Raw genomic sequence first — 20504 nt, 5'->3', positions numbered from 1 at the left:
TTCCCGTTCCCGCTCCGTCTCCTCCCGGCCTGGCGGGCTGCTGGGGCCTTGCACGTCGCCATAGCAACGGGAAAAGGAGCTGAGCCCAGCGCCCCCCGCCCCGGGCCCACCCCGGGCCCACCCCCCAGGCCGGCGGACCCCAGCCCCCGCACCGGCTGGCCCGGCCCCGCCATCGCCCGCAGGCCTGTCTGGGCGGGCGTGAGTGTGTGCACGGGGGCGTGACACGCGTGCGTGGGCGTGTACAGACGTGTGGGCACGGGCACATGTGTGTATGCGCGTGCACACGTGTGAGAGTGCATGAGCGTGCCAGCGTGCATGTGCTTTTGTATGTGTGCATGCGTGTGTGCATGCGTGTGCCTGCGCACATACGAGGGGACCTGCAGTGGGTTAATGCGTGTGTGCACGCGTGGGTATGGGTGTGCACGCGTGTGCCTGCGCTCATGCCCAGAGTGCGAGGCAGCACGCAGGCACCGTGCTCTTGCTGAAGGCTTCCCGCTCGCCGGCCCTCATCCCGGGGCATCCTGGCGATTCCTTGGACGCTCTTCCCCGTGCCCGGATGGACACGGGCTTTTGCGGCCCTGCCAGTCTCCTGCCGTGCAACGCGTACGACCATTCCCGTCGCTGGGTCTGGATCCGCTCGGCAACAGCTAATTTTGCCATCGAGTCAAATTCCGCTTTTATTTGCTCTCGGTGGCAGCCAGCCTTTTAATCACAGATGCTATTTGGGCAGCGCAGTGTCAGAGGCAATAAATCGTATCACCGCTGTCTCCTTGTCCGGTAAACCCCGCCATGAATTCCTTGATTGTATTATTTGCACAGGGAATTGCAGAGAAACTCTGCACATGAAGAGCACTTGCCACCGGGCTGAGACTTGGGGCTGTCTCCAGCCGGCGTTCGGCTCTTCCTGGCAGCACCGCGCTGTGTTGAGGAGCTCAGACGAGAATATTTGCTCCTGCACCATCAGCATCAAAGCTCTTACCACCCCTCCATCGCATATTTTGCCTCCACTTATCCCCCGCGTGAGGGCTTTGGGAGGTGAAGGTGAGATCCTCAGAGCCACAGGGTCCCTCTGTCTTTCTGCTGGCTCACGGCCATCCCGGCTTCCTTGGCTGGTCTCAAACCGCCTCTAAGTTCCCTTCAGGTTTTAACTATTAATATTTAATTGGTTCATTCCTCAGGTTTTGCCCTGTTTCTGGAGAAATCCCAGCCCTCCACGCTTCAGCCACTGGGTCCCAAACCCCAGGGGCAGCACGGGGGGGAAGCCGCCTTTAGCGTCCGGGCGGAGATTTCGCTCGCCCCATGAGAACCTGCCCTGGCAGATCGACCCACCGAGCACCTTACCCAGCACCTCTCCCACGCACAGCTCGTCAGCTCTCCGTGGAGGAAAATCTGGATTTCCGAAACCATCACGGCTCGGTTTTGCCCCCGGGGAGGGTGTGAGGAGCTGGGGGCATTGGGATCCCCCTTTCCTGCTGCTGCCTGATAAAATCCTTCCTCTGCAAAGCATTTGCTGAGGCTGGGGGGGGTGGGGGGTGAGTGTTTTGCAGACCCTGGAGGGGCAGATGCAGGATGCTTGCACCACATGAGTGGGTTAGTGCCACGCGGAGAGAGCCCAAGGCCGTGGTCAAAGTCTCGAGCGCAGCCCATCTGCACGCGCAGAGCATGGCAAGGAGCCGGGGGAGAGGCTGAGCAAAAGCTAATTATACCGGAGGGGTAATTGCCTGCACGCCGCCGGCGGGAAGGAAAGCCAAGGCGAGTTCTTGGGGTCAGTGGATGATTTGGGGAGGTTGTGGGGGTCTGGGGGCAGCTAGGGAGAGGAAGGCCAGGAAGAGAGGGGCTGGGGAAGGTTTGGGGTTAGAGGTTGGTTTCACACAAAGGAGCAAGCGGCTGGAAGACGGTACGACGCCGAGAGCCAATCATCGCGGCAGCCCAGCGATAAAAGGGCTCGCGAGGCGGCCGTGGGAGCTCGCAGGAAACGGCTCTCACTCCCACAGCCCCGGCCTCTGCGGTGGGGAGAAAGGGAGCGAGAACACCCCGCCATCGGGGCCGGCCGGCCGGAGCCACCCAACCGAGTTGAAACCCTCCTGCTCGGCTTCGCTGCGAGGAGCCCAGGCATATGGTGAGCCTTCGCTGGCGGAGAACAACGGGGCTGAGAGGCGGAGGGAGGCTCGGCGGGAGACAATGATGGTCCCCGAAGATGCGGGGAGCGAGGGGCCTCGCCCACCCTCGGGGATCACCGCCGACCGCGGCTCTGCTCGGCGGTGGGAAGAGAGGGAGATGCTGGGGGAGAAAGCAAGACCGAGCGGTGGGGAGGGAGAGAGAGGCAAGAGCCCAGGGAGAAAGGGATGGAGAGGAGGGAGGGATGCAAAGACAGGGAGAGCCCACCGCTGGCCAGGGGCCACCCAGCAGACGGGGGCTCATCCTCCCCCCGGCACATCCCACCCAGATGCCACAGGAACTTTTTTTTGCTTTGGGAGGAGGCTTCGGGCTGAGGCGGTTGCGGGAAGCGGATTCAGGGTGTGGGGGAAACACAAGGGGGTCTGTTCTCGGCCCCGGGTGGCCTCGCCGGGGTCAGGCGGGGGCAAGCAGACGCTGCCTGAGCTCCAGGAGCCTGCTGGGGAGCGGCACTGCTGAGGGGGGGGCGGCGAGCACCCCGTGCCCTGCGTGAGCTGGGGGGGCGAGGGGCTTGCACCCAGCGTATCGTGAAGGCCTGCGTTCGCTGGATCCGCTGCAGCGGGTGGGCGCCTTAGGGAGAAGCGTTTCGGGGCTCGCGCACCCCGTTCGGGCTACGATCCCCCCTTTGTTGTGTGCTGCGGTGCGTGCCGGAGGTGGGCTGGACAGATCCATTTTATTAAGCTGATCAGAAAGAGCAGAGATGGAAGAAAACCTGTTAGATCCCATCTTCCTTATTCCCCTTGGTTAATGCCAGCTAATTCTCGACGGTGTGTCTCATCCAGGCTGGCTTTAAACCTTTCCAGCGCCGGGTCTTTCATCGCTTCCCCGGGGAGGCTGTGGCACGACCGTGAGATTTAATAACAACACAAATACCCTGAGCTCTGACACAACCCCAACAGCCAGGCATCTCCCAGGGCTTCACAAAGGAGAGCAGCTCTGCTTTCATTAGGAGGGGGGAAAGAAAACAGAAAAAAAAAAAAAGGAATTATTTGTCCACTGTCACCCAAAAACTAGCAGCTGAGCTGGGAATCAAGCCTAGGTCTCCGGAGTCCCAGTCCAGTGCTGTAACTACTGGGTTTTGAGCCAGTCTGATCTGTCTAATCCCCTTGGACCACTGGAGACCAGCTAAGCCTCCTTGTAGGTCGTATTTTTGATCAATTCTCTGCTGATTTTAGTTCATGGGCTAGGCATCAGTTTTGAAAGAACACACTGATTCAGCAGCCTGCGTCATGCCTTGGAAACTGGGCTTTGTCCACCGAAGACGTTGTGTGAGGGCTCTTGCAGGGAAGACATCTGGTGCCCCAGCTGAGCCGCCGTGTTTTTAAGGCCAGGAGTAGCACATCTGCAGCATTATTAACACAGATTACAAAATAATTGCAGGGCAACCCATCAAGCCCAGTCCCAAGCAGCTCCAGTGTTAAGGTCCTTTTTTTAACGGGAGCCCTGCAAGAAGTAAATTCCCGGTTCAGAAGTGAGGGTCCGTCAGCACCAGCCTCTGGGGCTTTGCGAAGAGACTGGATGCATCTTCTTTTTCACATGGCTCAAAACTGGGTTCCGGACCTTTTTTGGTCAAGAAAAAGCCCATAAGACTTCTCATTAGAGGAGTTCCTCTTCTGGTTTCCTTCAGCGAGTCAGTCCTGTGAGGCCACAACGACCCGCTCCCGTCCTACACGGCGATGGGGCTTTTCTTCTCCTTTTCGCCCATCCTCAGGGTCGTTGTCCATTGTCAGGCAGCTGCCCCGTTCCCCCGGAGCTGTTTGCCTTTCGCTTTCCAGTTAAGCCATTTTTAGCTGCCATCTGGGGGTGTTGCAGAGCTTACCTGGCTGTTAGCAAAAGCTCCGGGACAGAAAACATTAAATCTGGGTGAAAGGATTATTGCAATCAATATTAAGCACACTTCAGACGCATTTCTCACCCCTCTGGTGTGCCCCTAGCCCCCTCCATACGGCCAGGTCAAGGGTCCTCAGACACCAGGAGCCTTGGCAACCTCTGGTGTGGTTCTCCAGGGCTTGGTTTTCCCAGCACACTCGTTGCTCCTCTGAAATCCCGTGGCCTCGCAGAGCACCACATCTGGGGCCATACGGCATCTCGGATCCTAAAAGGGAGGACAAGACAGCTCAACAAAAAAAAAATGATTCAACTCATTAGCGTGATTTTTGGTGGCTTGGTTTTTTTTGGACACAATCTTTGTGTTGGACAGGAAACGCAGGAGGACGCAGCAGCTCTCGCAGGGGTGGTGAGGAGGCAGGGAGCACAGAAGGTGGTTGTGCTGCATTCTGGGATGCCTGAAACAGGACTCGCCCCTGCTCTTGCCGTGTCTGCAGACGGCGAAAGAGCAGAAGCTCTCAGGAGGGGCTGGCAGGGCTTTCAGAGCTTTTGTTGAAGATATGGGCTAACCCACGTGGGAAACGCAAGTCCAAAGTCTGGTGACTTACAGGCGATATTCCGCAAGAAGACATTAGCCAACGTAATATTTACAGATTATGTTTGGGGAAAGGAGAAATGACAGGCAATTACAGGTCTGTTAATTGCAGCATAGTAGAATCATGGAATCACAGAATGGTTTGGGTTGGAAGGGACCGTTAAAGCCCACCCAGCCCAACCCCCCTGCCAGGAGCAGGGACATCTCCAACCGGATCAGGTCGCTCAGAGCCCCGTCCAACCTGGCCTGGAACGTTTCCAGGGATGGGGCATCCACCGCCTCTCTGGGCAGCCTGGGACAGGGCTCCACCACCCTCAGTGGTAGAACACTACTACAATCAAAGGTGGGTTTCTAGAATAGGTTAGGAAGCAGAATAAAACGCAGCATGGTTTTAACACAGATCACGTCAAGTTGGCTCTGTATCTTCCTTGCGTATGACAACTGACTTCTGAAACAACAGAGCCTCATGAATCTTGATTTAAGGAAAGCACATGACAGTGCCCCGAGGAAATGGTTCCTTAGAGTGGAGATAGGAAAGAGGATTGGGGGGAGACAGCAAAACGGAAGGAGTTCACTTGGATCCTTCTGCAAGGAGAGATCTAGGGACTGAACTTGTTACCAGTCTCTTTAGTAGTCAGGAGATCTGCCCATGGCGAGAAAAAAAAAAACAGATCAGCAAAGAGGAAGACAAGACCGGAGTCGTAGAAACGGCTAAAGCAGGGTTGTGCCAGAGCAGGCACCCGGGGAGCTGCGACACGAAGCTGCTGCCGCCCGGAGGGACCTCGGCGAGCGGAGAGCGCTGAAGAAGAGTGAGCTTCGAGGATTTCTGGCAGAGGTGAAGAGGAGGAAGAGCACATCAGGCCAGATGTTTTCAGGGGTGCCCCAGAAGCATTGGTACCAGAATAAAAAGGTTTGAGACCTCCTTCAGTGTGATGCATCCAGGTCAGCTCACCTACTTGCAGCGGGCCGCCAAGGTGGCTGTAGAAACAGAGAACCCGTAATTATCAGAGCAGCTTAAAAGGAATTGGTTCCTCCTGCTAAAAAAAGACTGATCAGGAATGTGATTACTCTTTAGGAATCCCTCTGGGAGGCAAATGTTATGCTGGGAGAAGAGCTAGGAACATCAAGCCAGTAGAATGGGAAATGGATTGACATTTCTGTAGGAAACCAGGAGGTGAGCTTTCCAGGTGGAGCATGGATTATGGAAGAGGCTATGGAAAACTGAAACGGGGAGGGAGGGAGCGTGAACTGCTGTTTGCCTGTTGTGTTTGTTTGCACCGGGTTTATGTTGCACTTAATCAGTACCGTGCTGCAGAGCTTCCAAGTCTTTCTCCCAGTGAAGCGGTTTTGCCTCGTGTCCCACGTGAACCTCCCAACCTGCAATTTCTGGCAATTGCTGCTTGCTCTGTCATCTGGCACTACTGAGAGGGATTTGTCTCTGCCTGGAAAAGAGCCTCTTCTCATCCTCCCGGCAGGCGTTCTGCTGTATTTGCTGTATCTGAGCTCCTAGCAAGGTAGGAGATCCCAGGGAGCAGAGACTCCCTGCAGGCCATGACTCTTAACGGATGGCATTAAACATGGCCACGGTCCCGGGAATGGGCTGCTCCGTGCTTCGGTTTCCTCTTCTGGAAAAGGGATGGAGCTCAGCAGCATCCTCCTGCCCTGTCTGCCCCCTTGCTGAGAGACGGGGGCTGAGGACCAGCCTGGTCCCCCTCATCCCTGGTCCTTCCAGGGCCAGGCAAGCCGAGGAGGGCTGAAGGTGGGAGAGGAGAGAGGCTGGGCAGGGGCTTCCCTCGGGCTCCCTCCTCGCTCTTGTGGGTCCCCCATTGTTGCTCTGACAAAGGCTGCCCTGTTCCTCCCCACAGCTATTCCTTGTCAGCATCCCTCAGCGTTTCGGCTGCAGATTTCCTGCCCACTGGCAGCCTTTCAAGAGGCAGCCTGGGCGCAGAACGTGGACGGAAAGCGGATTAGTGACGGCAGGCTGGCGGAAGGTAGCTCCGTGCCGTGGGCTGTGGGCAGGAGCAGGTCCGTGTGGTGGGGCTGCTCTCCAGGAACCTGATGAGCAGGGTAGTGGTGTCCACAGAAGTGGCTGCTCCTCCCTGGAGCCCTCCATCCGGAGTCAAGCCAGCAGGGATGTGCCCTGGGTCCCAAATACTGGTGAGGTCAAGTGGTTGGATTGAAGCCACACAAGGAGCCAAAATCTGAAGCTGGGTTAGGGTCTTCCATGGCTAAAGCTGGACCCATGACCACCAGGCTTGCTCTATCATCCCTCCCAAACTGCAGCTCACTGTTTCTTTCCATGCTTGCAAAGCTGAAGCAGCACTGGGGTCACTGTGCCCCCTTCCACAGCAGCGCTGTGCCCATTTCTGCCGCTGGCCCCTTTGATATCCGCTTCTCACCATGCTTTGTTTCATGGTGTGGATTGGCTATGAGGTCCCAAGGCTGCAGAAACAGGGACCAGCTGCGCAGTGAGCTGGGTGATTCCCAGGAGACAGGCTCTTCCAGCTCTTCTTCACCTCCTCCGCACCTTCTGCTGGGACACCACGGGCTGAGCGGGCCATGGAGCTGGAGGGTCCATGTGTGTAGGCGGCACTAACCCTACACACGATCTCGGGGACATCAGGCCCCACGGCCATCGGCTTAGCCCATGATTTCCCTGGAGAAAGGCTTGACGGCCTCCCCGAGGTGTTGAGCCCCTGCCCGTGCCTCGCCGTGCCGCTGGGGATACTCCACGTCCTCCCAGGATGGAGGAGGAAGGGGCCCGGATCCCCCCACGCCTCGCTTTGCCTTCGGGAAAGCCTCTTGCGATGGTCCAGTGATCCCAGCGGTAAACATCCACTTCACAGGGCCGCTAATGGGAACCATATGGCAGAGAGGGGCCTCTCGCCCTCCGCAGTCACGCTGCTTTCCTGTGCCGGAAACCCATCGGCTTTCGGAGAGGCCATTAGCCAGCGCCGGGCTGGGGGCCCGCAGGGAGCAGGCTGGCTCGGCAGCGAGGGCAGCCCCGCGGGCGGCGGGGACGGGGGAAAGGCTCCCGGCTTTCCTGGCTGCGGGAACTGCGATGCTCCAGAGGCGGGATGGAGGATCGGGGAATTTCCTTGAGGGGCCACTCCAGATGCTTCCCTCTCCCTACATCTGCCCCCAGGGCAGGCAGGAAGGCGAGAGGGGATGGGAGAGGCTGCTAGGCCAAAGCTTGGTGACAGAGCACTTTCGGGGATGAACGTTGCCCTCCTCACCCCAAAATGCTCCCCGTTTGGTGCTAAAAGACAGAGCCTTGCACCTCGCTAGCTGCTGTCCCAGGGCAGCAGGCGCACACCCCCTGCAGATGCCAGAAGAGCTCCGACCCCAAGCTCCTCAGTGAACACCAGCTGGCTGGGGTCACCAAAAACGCTCTGGCAGGACCGGCAGCTGCTGGGGGTGACCTGGGCACGCGGAGCTGGCAGCTCGGGCACTCACTGTGTCCTTGCTGTTTGTGGTGCCACGTCTCTGGAGCGTGCCGAGGTCCCCCTCCTTCTGGGCCCACCATGCCGTGGCCACCAGTGCGGCCATCAGAGGTGGCTCTGTCTCCCTGGGTAGACAGCACAAGCCCAGATCCCTTGGAGAAAGGGTTTTTTTTTTTGGTCTACACTGGCCGTTGGATGCTCCCAGCAGGGCCAGGAAGAGCGGAGGCTGTAGAAGCAAGGGGTGCTCACCTTGTCCTGAGCCAGACACCCAAAATTGCTGGCTGTGTGACCAGGAGAGGACAGTCCTCTGCCCTGCTCTTCCCAGGCTGCGTAGATGGCAGCCTGGCATCAGAGGTTGCAGGGGTCTGGAGAAGTTTGGTCTAGCGGTTATGGTGCTAGCCGTCGCTGTGGAGGCTTGGAGTTGGCTTTCTTGCTTTGACACAGATCCCCTCTGCGCTCCTCAGAAAACCAGTGAGCCCTTCCCGCACGCTGGAGGGTTGCCCCGGCGATTGTGAAGGCTCCGTGACATCAGTGTGGCAGCGTGTCCTTAAGCAAAGCCTGTGCCACTGGGATTCCTCCACTCATGGAGGAATTTGGGCTCAAATTCTGTCCTAACGCCTCCCTGGAAGAGCAAGGACAGCAGCTGAGAGCCTCCTAGAAACCCTCCTGCGGTTCGTAACTTCTGTTTCCCTTACCGCTTCAGCACACCCTTCCCCTTTGAGATCTCTACTCTTGCCTCCTGTCCTTCAGCAGGAAGGAGGTTTAGCAACTTCTGCTCCTCACATGCCCGAGCTGCACCGAGGGGACCTCTCGTTTGAAACGAAGGCCAGGAGAGCGCGGGCGCGGGGCTGCGAGCGGGGTATGTGCACGGAGGGGCAGGGGGATGTTAAGAGGAAGGAGAGACGGAGGATGGGGCTGGATGGAGAACGTCAAGCCATGGGGTCGGGACCGTGGGATGGCGTTGAAGGGAAGAGGGTTTGGGGGCAAGAGAAGCAAAGGAACAAATAGGGGAAGGAGGCAGGGAGCGTGGGGGAGAGCAAGAGAGGGATGATGGAGGGACTGGGGAAACCGAGGGAAAGAAAGCAGCTGGGGTAGAGGAGGAAGATGAGCCGTGAGGGAAGAGGAGGGGAATCTAGGGGTGGAGAGATGCTCATGGCAGAGGCAGGGGAGAGGGTGAAAGGCGGGTGAAAAGAGGGAGGGCTGTGCATCCACGTTAGAGGCATGCATGGGGTAGGGCCCAGAGGCGTTTTCTGGGTTCCTCAAGTTCCCGTGGGGTCTGCGCTGGGCTCCAGGCACGGTACGGACCCCGCAGACCTGAGAGGAAAGGGTCCTGTCCCAGAGAACCCCCCCGTTCAGAGAGGGGCTGTGGGCTTGGGCCATGAGCCCCCACGGCTGCTGCCGCCCCGGTGCCCAGCGCACGCTGCCTGCGTGCTGCCGTCCGCCCAGCTCGTCGAGCAGGAAATAACAAGCAAACCGCAGAGGAGACGGGAAATGATTTAGGTAAAACAGGAGCCGTGTTCTCAGACCAGGCTGTGAAATGTTTGCGACGAGGGCCGGCCAGCCCCCCAGGCCTGCGAGGGGGAGCCCAGCTCCGCCGCCGCTGCTCAGGGCCTGGAGCAAGGACCTTTCCGTTCCGACAGCCGTCACACATTTTGGGTGCTCGGTGGGGCACGACGCAAGCCTGGTGTCAGCTCCTGAGCACTGGGACTTTCCAGGCAGCCAAAGAGCCCTCCAAAGCCGGGGCAGGTTTGCAAATGTCCCCAGGAGATTGGCATGGCGGTGACACCCCCTGCCCCAAGCCCTCCACCCCTGCACGAATCCTGCCCTGAGGCTTGCTTGGGGTCTACCCTACATTTTGGGGTGACAAGATGAGAATGAGAGGTGTCAGGATGAGAGGAAAGCAGCCCCGGACAGGAGGTGGAGCGGAGGGGGGGTGCTGGTTTGCCAGCCCCCAGCACATCCCCATCATGGCGGAGCTGCACGGCCACCCTTCGCCCTCCCGCTCCCCGCTCCTCCCTCAGCATCCTCTGCTCAGCCTCGCATCTCTCTTGCTTATGCAAAACAGGGCTCCTCAAGCCTGACCTTTTATGGGCTTTTTTGAAGGCAAGGTGCAATGGGGAAAAACCCCTGAGGATCCTGTCGGTGCCTTTTCTGTTGATTTTTACCAAAAGAGGCGATTTGCAATGCTGGTGTTGTTTTTTTTTTTTTTTTTCTGTGCTGCATTAAAATGGGTCTGAGACCTGTCAAACTCATCGTCCTGGGCGTTCAGCACATCAGCCTAACGGCAACGCCGGCTCCCCGGAGAAGACGAAATCCCCGTCGCTCGCTCTGCTGAGCTGTGATCTGCTCTGTTCAGCAAGGCTTTTCTGGGCTAAAATTAGACTGAAACTCAGAGCCCTTGCTCCAGCAACATCTCCAGTGGCTGTGAAGCGCTGGGCACTGGTTTTGCTGCCTGGCTGGGAGTCGAATCCTCGCTGCTAACAGCTTGGCCATTGCCTAGCAATTGCCTTCCGTGCCTGGGTTTGGAGCAGAAGCCATCGCATCGCCTTCTGCTCATCTTTCCAGCAGCCCTCTCCCGCCCTAGCCCAATGTCTTTGTACGGGAACCGAGCGGCACGCTACCCTCACCTCAGCGCCCCAAATCACCCGCCAGCTCCCTAAAACCACGTGGTATCTGCCAGTCCAGTCTGGTGTGCCTAAACTCCTTAGGTCCCTCAAAAAACCCCTACACCCAAGCGGCTGCGAGGAGCCCGGGGAGGAAGCTCTGAGCTTGCTGCTGTCCTGTGCCGGCAGCACCGCCGGGTTTGGGGGTGACGAAACCGGCCACGCTCCTGTTGACATTTCCTTTCCAGGTGTTGCAAGAGGTCTGTCTCAGACACCTCCTCAGGGAACATCGGCCCACAGACGTCAAGCTCAGGATTAAATAGACGCAGGAGGGGAAGGAGCCATGTTCCAGGCCACGGGACCCGCCAGCCCGCCCCCGACTCACGTACGTAGCGTTCCCCACGGTTTGTATGGGAATTTCAAGCCGGGTTTCGGTTCTCAGGGAGGGAAGGTTGTGTACAGAAGCTGTATGCTGGGCTTGACATTTTGGGGTGATCAAAGGCACGGTCACTGCTACTCAAACAACACAACGGGACGGGAATGTTCCAGCAGAAGGTGCTGTTTTCTGAGCACATCCCAGCGTCAGCGTCCAGGCTCTGGTCCGTCCGGAGCTGCTCACCCTGCTCTCCTCTGGAGCTGCTGTCTGTTTGTTTATGTTTCCATGGCTTTCTGTGATCACAACTGAGAGCATGCGAGCTGCTTCGGATCGGAGTGATTGGAGACGGAAAAACATAAAGGCTCAAGAACATCTCCTGCTGGGACAGGACATGGCCCTTCCCCGAGGGAGGACGTATCAGATGTGAAATAGATAGCGTGCCTGATCGGAGCCAGAAGGCTGCCGAGAAGTGACGAGCAACGGTGGATTGCCTGCGGCCTTGGGAACGGATGTATTCCAGCTCCAAGGAGGCAGCGTTTTCCTCAGCTCTGGTCAGCTGAGCCTGGAAACGGCGTATTAAATCCTAACCCCAGGGGAGCACCTGTGGTTGTTTTACCAGCGCCGAGGGATGCAACTGGTTTTACACGGCCTGAGCCTCCTCGCTGCCCAGGTCCCTGTGTTGACTTTGGCTCACTCTTCCCGTCTTGTGGGAGTGAGAGGAAAATCACGTCCCTGACCTCGGTCGATGAGAGCAGCTGGGAAACGTCTGAAGAGGCAGCTCAGCGAAGTGCGAGTTTCCTCTGCGTCCCTCAGACAAACTAGTTCCAAAAATACAAAAGGAGAAACAATGGGGAAGGACAAAGCAGGAGGCACGGGGATGGAAGATCAGGCCTGGGGCAGAGCGAAGGGGCAGCGCCGGCCAAGCGGAGCCAAAGCCGCAGCGCGAGGAAGGACGAGGGGGTGGCGGGGTGATGCTCTGGGGTCACAGTGCCCCAGCCGTGGGGACAAAGGGCGCAGAGGGTGAGCTGGTCTGTCATAAAGCAGTCCTGGCTGGTCCATGCTTGCTAAAAGCGTGCTTACCCCTTTGATCCTGGCTGTTTGAAAGGAGAAGGGATCGTTTCCACCAGTGCAATGCGGGCTGGAACACTCGCGAACGGCTGGCTGCAACCCAGCGCAAGCAGCCAGCGCGGGGAGGGTGCGGGACGGTGGGGCTGCACGGTGGGGCAAGCGACTGGGAGGAGCGGGAGGTGATTTGGGAGGCAGCTGCAGATGGGACAGCGTGCAGGCACCCCGCTTCCAGATCCCGGGGCAGAGGTACGGGCACCGCAGCGTTTGGGTCGCTGCGCCCCGCTGCTCCTCCTGCAGCTGCAGGGTCCCGGCAGCGTCCGTCCCCGCCAAGCTGCCGAACGCGACGGAGCACGGCGTCGCCTCTGAGCGCGCCCCTCCTGCCCTCCGCGAGCACACGGCCTGCGGGGACCGGAGACGGCTTTTCGGTCTCCCCTTCGGCGCAGGCGTTTCCTGCGTGGCGCAGCAGCGTGACGGGCTGATAACGGGGCCGGCCAAGGAGCTCAGACACGAAACATCCACCCAGGGGGAACCAGCACAACGTGCCGCCGAGTGAGGGGCACCCCAGTTATGTCCTTGACGAACGGAGGGCCATGCAGATGCTGAGAGGGCTGGAGCAGCTCTGCTGTGAGGCCAGGCTGGGAGAGCTGGGGCTGTTCAGCCTGGAGAAGAGGAGGCTCCGGGGAGACCTGAGAGCGGCTCCCAGTGCCTAAAGGGGCTGCAGGGAAGGTGGGGAGAGACTCTCCAGCAGGGCCTGGTGGGACAGCATGAGGGGTAAGGGTTTCAAAATGGAGGGAGGTAGATTTAGATCAGATATTAGGAAAAAGTTTTTTATGCTGAGGGTGGTGGAGCACTGGCCCAGGTTGCCCAGAGAGGCGGTGGATGCCCCATCCCTGGAAACGTTCCAGGCCAGGTTGGACGGGGCTCTGAGCAACCTGATCTGGTTGGAGATGTCCCTGCTCCTGGCAGGGGGGTTGGACTGGGTGGGCTTTGAAGGTCCCTTCCAACCCAAACCCTTCTGTGATTCTATAACTGGCCCCCTACCACCCTCGGGCGGCGGGCGAAGACCCGCAGCGGCAGGATGGCGAGAGCCCTGCCCAGCTCCAGCGAGAGAAGGATAAATTATGGCTCTCCAGCCCCGGGGGGTGAATGCTGGCCAGAAGGAGCACGAGCAGCACCTCAGGCCAAAGCAGAGCTGCTGTTGACAGATGCATGAGCCAGCAAGTGCCGGTTTGTGGGCGCGGGTCGCTGAGGGGTTTTGCCGGGGGCTCATGCTGCAGCAGCTCAGCAAGGCCTTTCCCCCTCTCTGCCCGCCATGGCCCGAACTGTCCCCTGGCGATGTGGAAGCAGGGCTCCTCTGTTTGCTGGTGTTCCTCCTGAGGGGTAACACCGGTGCTGTGGGTCCCAAGATGGTTGCGCTGGGAAGCCAAGGACGGTCATCGACGCCTGCCACAGAGCCGTGCCGCGCTCCTCTGCCCGAGACAGCGAGAGAGCTGGCTGCTCTGCCCCCACGTTCTCCTGGTGCCCGTTCCTCCTCTGCAATATGTACATGTTTTTTTCCTCTTTTTCCGTTTTCCTCTCTTCCTTCTCTTCTCTTTGGGAAAAGCACCACAGCGCAGGAAGTAACTCACACGTGAGGACCTGACGGAGATGGTGGCCTCTGGGCAAGCGAGTTCAGAGACGGGCGCCAGTCACTGCGTGCTGTGACAGCCGGGCAGAGCTGTCAGCCCCGAGGTTCTGCAGCTCAGCCGCCTGTGAAAAACCTCTGCTGCTTCTCCTTAAGCACAAACCCAGCACCAGGCTTGTCAGTCCAGGCTCTCATTTTGATTTCTCTTCTCCTTCCCTTCTTAGGAGGCAAAGAACAGCTCAGGAGGCAGCACGGTGCAGCGCTCCAAGGTACCGGCAATTTTACCACATCCTACCGATTCCCGGTGAAGGGGGGAAGGACCGGAGCCCACTCACCCACCCAGGGAGGGCAAGGGGCGATGGGGCTGCCTCACGATAACCAGGGCTCCGGCAAAGGGCAGCACGGATAAGTAGGGAGGGGGCTGTAGCGGGAGCCAGGCACAGGACATCCCCGACCCCTTCCTCATCCTCTCTCCCTTTGGTCTCCCCTTGCCCAGTCCTTCAGCCTGAAGGCGCAAGTGAAGGAGATGTGCACCGCCTGCCAGAAAACCGTCTACCCCATGGAGCGGCTGGTGGCGGATAAATTCGTCTTCCACAACGCCTGCTTCTGCTGCAAGCACTGCCACACCAAGCTCAGGTGAGCCGCGGCGGGGGCAGCCACGGCGCCTGCTGAAAGGCCTGGGTGGGGGATGCCCTTCCCAACAGTGCACCCACCCACCCATCACAGCCCCTCCTCTTGTCAGGTAGCTAAAGACCCCTAGTCCGCTCATGACAGCAAAATGGGTTTATCTGCCCACCCGGCTAAATTTCACCTGGTATGGAAAAAAAAGTTTGGTTTTTTTCTGCTTGAGAGCAGCCCCAAGGCACCGTGGAGCTGAGCCAGAGCCCAGGCTGAGCTGCCCTGCGGGACCCCCCTCTTGGCAGAGCTTTAACGCGGCTCGCAGCAGCCCCTCGCATCCTCAGCTGGCTGGAGGGAGCAGTTTGCCCTTTCTAAGGGTTCCCTCCCGCACGTTCCCTCCTCCTCCTTCCTCCCCTGTCCCGGTGCCCCCACACCTCGCGCTCCCCGCCAGCCCGCAGCCGAGTCCCCGTGCCCGGCTAACCCTGCCCTCCTTCCCCAGCCTGGGCAGCTACGCAGCGCTCCACGGGGAATTCTACTGCAAGCCCCACTTCCAGCAGCTCTTCAAGAGTAAAGGCAACTACGACGAGGGCTTCGGGCGCAAGCAGCACAAGGAGCTGTGGGTGCACAAGGAAGTGGAGAGCGGGACCAAGTCGGCGTGAGCGGGGCCAGCCCACCCTTCCTCAGAGCCCCCGCGGAGATGGCACGGAGCGGTGCTGAGCCGGCGGCTAATTGAGCTGATGTAAAGCAAAGGGGACCCCAAAAGGGTGGCAAGGGAAGGGAGGCAGCCCCAGCCCTCTTCAGAGGATGCTTAGAGGGGCCCCCAGGCCGTAAGGATGGGGCAGAGGTGGTGGGGGCAGAGCCCCCAGACCTGAAGCTGTCTCTTTGCAGGCCCCTCTCCCTGGTGAGATCAGACCACGGGAACCCAAGCCCTGTTCATACGTTTCAGGCCTGCCACCACAGAAAAAGGAGACGATGTGGGGGCCTTAACTAGCCTGTAAGGCACAGCAGAGCCCCCAGCTCCCGCCTTACCACTCCTGCCTTGCTGGGGCTCCGCATAAGGAGGGTCCTTGGTTTACATCAGCTCAGTTCAGCTGGGATCGTTCAGCCTTAAGGATGTTGCCCTGCGACTGTTTAACAGTGTCTGTCTTTTTTATATTTGCCTTTGATTGGTACGTTCTGCGCCGGAGCCCAGCACGGCAGCTTCAGGCGTGACACCGCGCCATGCGCTCTTTTATTTTTGTAATACAAGGTTTCCGAGCCTTCCCTGTCTTGTCCTGTGTTCCCGGGGGTCCGGGGAGGTGGGAGCAGCAGTCGGGTCTGCCTCTTACTGCCTGTTTACTGTGGAAAGGGCCTCTCCCCACGCAGGATCAAAAAACCATTCCTGGATACACACGTGTACTGAGGCAGAGGGGCCCTTTGGGGATTGAATCCAGGATTTCCAATTGCACGCCGGCATTACCACCCTGTGAGCTACACGCGCCAGCTGCAGCCGCACGCCAGCTTCCTGGCTGCCACCGAACACCGCTCCCAGAATCCAGACACAGCCATGAAAACTGGAGCTGCGGATTTTTTTTACGCTGAGGGTGGTGGGACACTGGAACAGGTTGCCCAGAGAGGCGGTGGGTGCCCCATCCCTGGAAACGTTCCAGGCCAGGTTGGCCGGGGCTCTGAGCAACCTGATCCGGTTGGAGATGTCCCTGCTCCTGGCAGGGTTGGACTGGATGGCTTTGAAGGTCCCTTCCAACCCAAACTTCTATGATTGAAGGAGGAAAAAGATAAGTATGGGTAGTATCAGACAGTATCTCTATAGATGTGGTCTTAACCCAGGTGACCCTGGTGCCCGTCCCTCCGTACAAGTCCTCCTGGGACTGTGGGTGCGCGCCCGCAGCCGGGCAGCACCTCCGCAGCGCTCCTCCTTCGCTGGCCCAGCCGCACCTGATCTCAGGGCAGATACACGCTGGATGACCCCAGGAGATTGGCGTCCCTCCTGATGGCCAGGTTCTTCCTCTTCTTTAGTGAAGGGCTTTTTAAAGGGCAGGTCTGTCAGCTCTTCTGGGCGAGGACCGCCTGGAGATTTACGCTGCCAGCACAGCAGGGACGCAGAAACAGAGACCCTGGCCAGGCTCCCGGTGAGGTTCAGCCTCACCAAGTGCTTCAACCGTCCCCACCACGCAGGCGCTGCCGGCTCCTCACCCCCACACGCAGGCAGCAGATTCTCAGCAGGACAAAAGCCGCTTCCTGAGCAGCCCTGCAGCCTTCGTCGTCACAAACCGGCAACTGAGCGGTCGCTGCTCTGCCGTTGTGATGCCGTTTGGGTTGTGGCCCCTTCCTTCCTAAGGCTGGCTTCGAAAACGAAAGCAGGCTCCTCGGTTTCACTTCCAGCTTCTCACTGGCCTCGCTTCCCAATTCGCTCACCTCGGCAGGCCGCTGCTCCTTTCTGCACACCAAGGCAATCGGCTGCGGAGCATTTTTAACCATATCAGATGATTTTCAGGCAGGGGAGGGAGAAAAACCTCAGCTTTTAAATGTTGAGCTTTCAGTTTAAAAGAGAAGAGTAAGCAAGAAGAACAATGTTCCGTTTCTCTCCTTCCCTCACAAAAATTGGAATTTGGGATTTTGTCTAAAGACAGTGGCACGCCCCATTTTCTACCTAACCCCTTCTCGTATGGGGACAGACAACTCTCATCGATGTGGCAGAAATGGAGAAGAGCAGAAACGGAGATGAACAGAAATTGAGAGCCGCGGCAACGCGACCCAGGCGCTGCGGCTCAGGGGAGGGAAGCGAATCCGGTGAGGATCAGAGTCCCGGGGGGAGCGAGGCGTTCGGTACGGCCGCCTTTCACAGAACGGCTGCTGCACGCAAAGCGGCGAACGGCAAACTGCTGCTCCCCAATGAACGTGCCAGGCTCTGCGCGCAGGGAAATCCCAGCGGCACCGCACACGGGAAGATGTTTTAAACGCTCGGAGGTTCTCTTTCTTGCCTGACATGTTTCAAAGGTGCGGCTGCACAAATGACACCGCACACTTTCCCAGGGCGTACCAGAAGCAGCACTGTAGAAACCTCCGCTTAAAATATCTCCAACCGTGAGGTTTCTGTAAGACAGATAAAAAAAAACCAACCAAACAAACCAACCCCAGACATTGTCTCTTTGTCCCTGATGTTTTCATGATGCCAGCTGGTTTCACAGCACTGGGACTGGAACCCTCCTTTCTGAGTCTCCCATACCCTTCGCAGGCTTTTTGGACAACACACCCCCAAATCCTCTTTCTGAGCAGACACAGTGACTTCTTACTGCAACAATCTCACTTCAAATCTCCAGCTTTAAGCACAAGGGCCACGTTTTCTCACTCCAGCAGCCTCCCTTGACCAGCAGTCCAAACTGGCAATCTGTATGTACGGAGTTCCCGGGATTCAGGACGTTCAGACCCCGCAGCTGGGGTAAGATTTAATGACGTAAATACCCATGAAGAGAAGAAGGACCACAGGTTCTCAGCAGACACAGCTGCCAATCATTATGACAGCTTTTCAGTCGACATTTCTGAGTGGCCAGAAGCCAGCCATCAACTTTGGGGGGGGCGGACGCATTCTGCGCTCTCCCGGAGATGCCGAGCCTGCAGCATCCGGCGAGCGAAGCCAGATTGAGGATGCTGCACGGGGCTCGCACGCAGTTGAGAGGAACTACTTAAAAGTTTCTTTCAAGTCATGACCTGGTCCCTGTTGGTTGTTTCTTTCGCTGCTTCAGTCCAGCAAAAGCAGCACAGCAGGAAAATATCCCCAGCAGAGGAGCAGCAGAGGTTGGGGCCAAAGCCGAGCACGCTGCAGCTTTCTTGGGCTCCCAGGCGATGCAGTGATTGCTCAGCAGCGGCTTTAGCAGCAGCAGCCGGACCGTCCCGGGGAGCACCAACCACTGCTGCGACCCACCCTGAGCCGAAGCACAGAAAACGGCACGCTGCCACCTGCGCTCGGTCTCCTCCGCAGCGCAGATCTGCTCTTGCCACCGAAGGAACAAGATGACTAAGGAGCAACAAACAACCTTGATTTGTATCACACACGCCACAACTTTGCGTTCCCACGCAAGCACGAGGCTTCCGTTACCAACCTGCCTTTTAGCTCAAGAAAGGATGTTCTCCAGAACCTAAAAATTCAAGCCAACAGAGTCAGGTAATAAAAACTGTTTTGGGAAAAAAAAAATAATAAAAAAAAAATCAGTAAGAATCCATATACATCCATACCATCTAGCTGTCCAGTTTTGGACAAGAGACAGAGCACCAGGCAGAGCTTGAAGGCAGAACAAGTGACACAACAGCTCACCGTGCCAGCATTTCCTGGATACAACGCAGCACACCCACACCCAGGCAATATTAGATCCAGAAGACATTGTTCCTAGCTTAGACTTCACTATCCCAACAGAAAGAGCCACAGCAGTGTAGTATAGCCAACCTCTTTAGAGATTTTAAGTTCTATTTGCTTCTGAAACGGATTTAGAGAGGAACCATACCTGAAGTCACCTTCCCTGAGCCACACGATGCACAGAACACAAATTACCAGAAACAAAAAAGGCAGCGGAGGCTTTGAGCCGTGTTTCTTTTGTGCGTTGGTCAGCGTTTTGTGGCTCTGGGGAGACCTTAGAGCGGCCTCCCAGTGCCTAAAGGGGGCTGCAAGGAAGATGGGGAGAGACTGTTCAGCAGGGCCTGGTGTGACAGGACGAGGGGTTTTAAATAGAGGGAGGTAGATTCAGATTAGGAAAAAATTTTTTACACTGAGGGTGGTGGAGCACTGGCCCAGGTTGCCCAGAGAGGCGGTGGATGCCCCATCCCTGGAAACATTCCAGGCCAGGTTGGACGGGGCTCTGAGCAACCTGATCCGGTTGGAGATGTCCCTGCTCCTGGCAGGGGGGTTGGACTGGGTGGGCTTTGAAGGGCCCTTCCAACCCAAACCATTCTGGATTCTATGATTCTAACTCCACTTGTCTGGTTCTCATCCGTTCTGGAACAACGCACCAGCACCACACACGTACTTGTTCCATGTGCAGGCATTTCTGTTGCATCAGCTTGTTAACCCATTTATTCTCATTTGTTCCTATTTTCCATTAACAAATATTTTAATTGACACAGCAACGAGCCATACCATGGCCTGGGAAAAGGCCATCAGCGGGTGGTGGTTCGGGCCTGGGGAGGCCAGCGTCTCAAGGGACCACGGTGGCATTCAGACCCCTGCTTCAGTGACTGGGACACTGGAGATGAGGAGCTGCAGACACACAACAGGGAAGAAATGAGCGTTTCAGAAAGCAGTGTAGATGAATTTTATAGGAGTACTATTTCTGTCCTTTCCTAAGATAGTATGCTGGGGAAAAAAAAAAAAAAAGCCTGGAAATGTACCCTGTTAAGCACTGATGAATCAGTTAACATTTACAGACCAAGAACTGGAGTGAAGAACTCACCACCACAGCAAAATCCAAACGCAAACCTCAGCTCCTGCTCTCCATGGGTAGGATCTACAACCACCTGAAAGGAGGGTGTAGCGAGGTGGGTGTCTGTCTCTTTTCCCAGGGAACAAGTGACAGGACAAGAGGAAATGTCCTTAAGTTGCGCCAGGGGAGGTTTAGATTGGGTATTAGGAAAAATTTCTTCACCGAAAGGCTTGTCAGGCGCTGGAACAGGCTGCCCAGGGAGGTGGTTGGGTCACCATCTCCGGAGCTGTTTGAAAGATGTGCAGATGTGGCCGTCGGGGACACGGTTTAGAGGGACTTGGCAGTGTTTGGTTTACGGTTGGACCTGATCTTAAAGGCCTTTTCCAACCCAAGTGACTCTGAGATCTCCACACGAAGAGCCAATAAGCCAGCCCAGCTGCTCTCCTGCCAGGTGAGATGGAGACGTCACCGATTTTGCACGCTAACAAGCGGGACGGAGCCATTCCACCTCCCTCTTTGAGGAGCAAGAAGGGATGAATGTCACCTTCCTCAGAGGCAGCCTCGAGCAGGATACATGCTTACCTGATCCAAGAGGCAATGCTTCACAAATAGGACACTTCTCCATCTGTCCTGGAGAACAAATTCCTGAAAGGAAAGCTTTCCTCCTCAGCTAAGGTCCTTGGTGAGAAGGAAAACCAGTCAATCGTCACTTCTCTTGAGGCACCACTTACACAGGCAGCAAGAGACACTGCATTGCAAACAGC

General features: G+C 57.6%; 1 protein-coding gene across 2 annotated transcripts; it reads left to right on the top strand.

The window, feature by feature from the left end:
• The first annotated feature begins 1932 nt into the window (after positions 1-1932).
• Positions 1933-15592, top strand: LIMD2 (LIM domain containing 2). 2 transcript variants are annotated; one of them, XM_086766682.1, is made up of 5 exons: positions 1937-2119; positions 10892-11028; positions 13936-13980; positions 14208-14347; positions 14829-15592. In XM_086766682.1, the coding sequence occupies exons 2-5, from the start codon at positions 10987-10989 to the stop codon at positions 14986-14988; spliced, it is 387 nt and encodes a 128-aa protein (XP_086622808.1). In that variant the 5' UTR covers positions 1937-2119; positions 10892-10986; the 3' UTR covers positions 14989-15592. The 2 variants fall into 2 exon arrangements, with proteins under 2 accessions (XP_086622809.1, XP_086622808.1); XM_086766683.1 differs by lacking the exon at positions 10892-11028 and having other exon boundaries at positions 1933-2119.
• Positions 15593-20504: the final 4912 nt, after the last annotated feature.

Source organism: Chlamydotis macqueenii, chromosome 25 (genome assembly GCF_036417535.1).
Source record: "Chlamydotis macqueenii isolate bChlMac1 chromosome 25, bChlMac1.mat, whole genome shotgun sequence".
NCBI classification, from domain to species: domain Eukaryota; kingdom Metazoa; phylum Chordata; class Aves; order Otidiformes; family Otididae; genus Chlamydotis; species Chlamydotis macqueenii.
The sequence above is the reverse complement of the archived record's forward strand: the minus strand, read 5'-3'. Positions and strand labels throughout refer to the sequence as shown.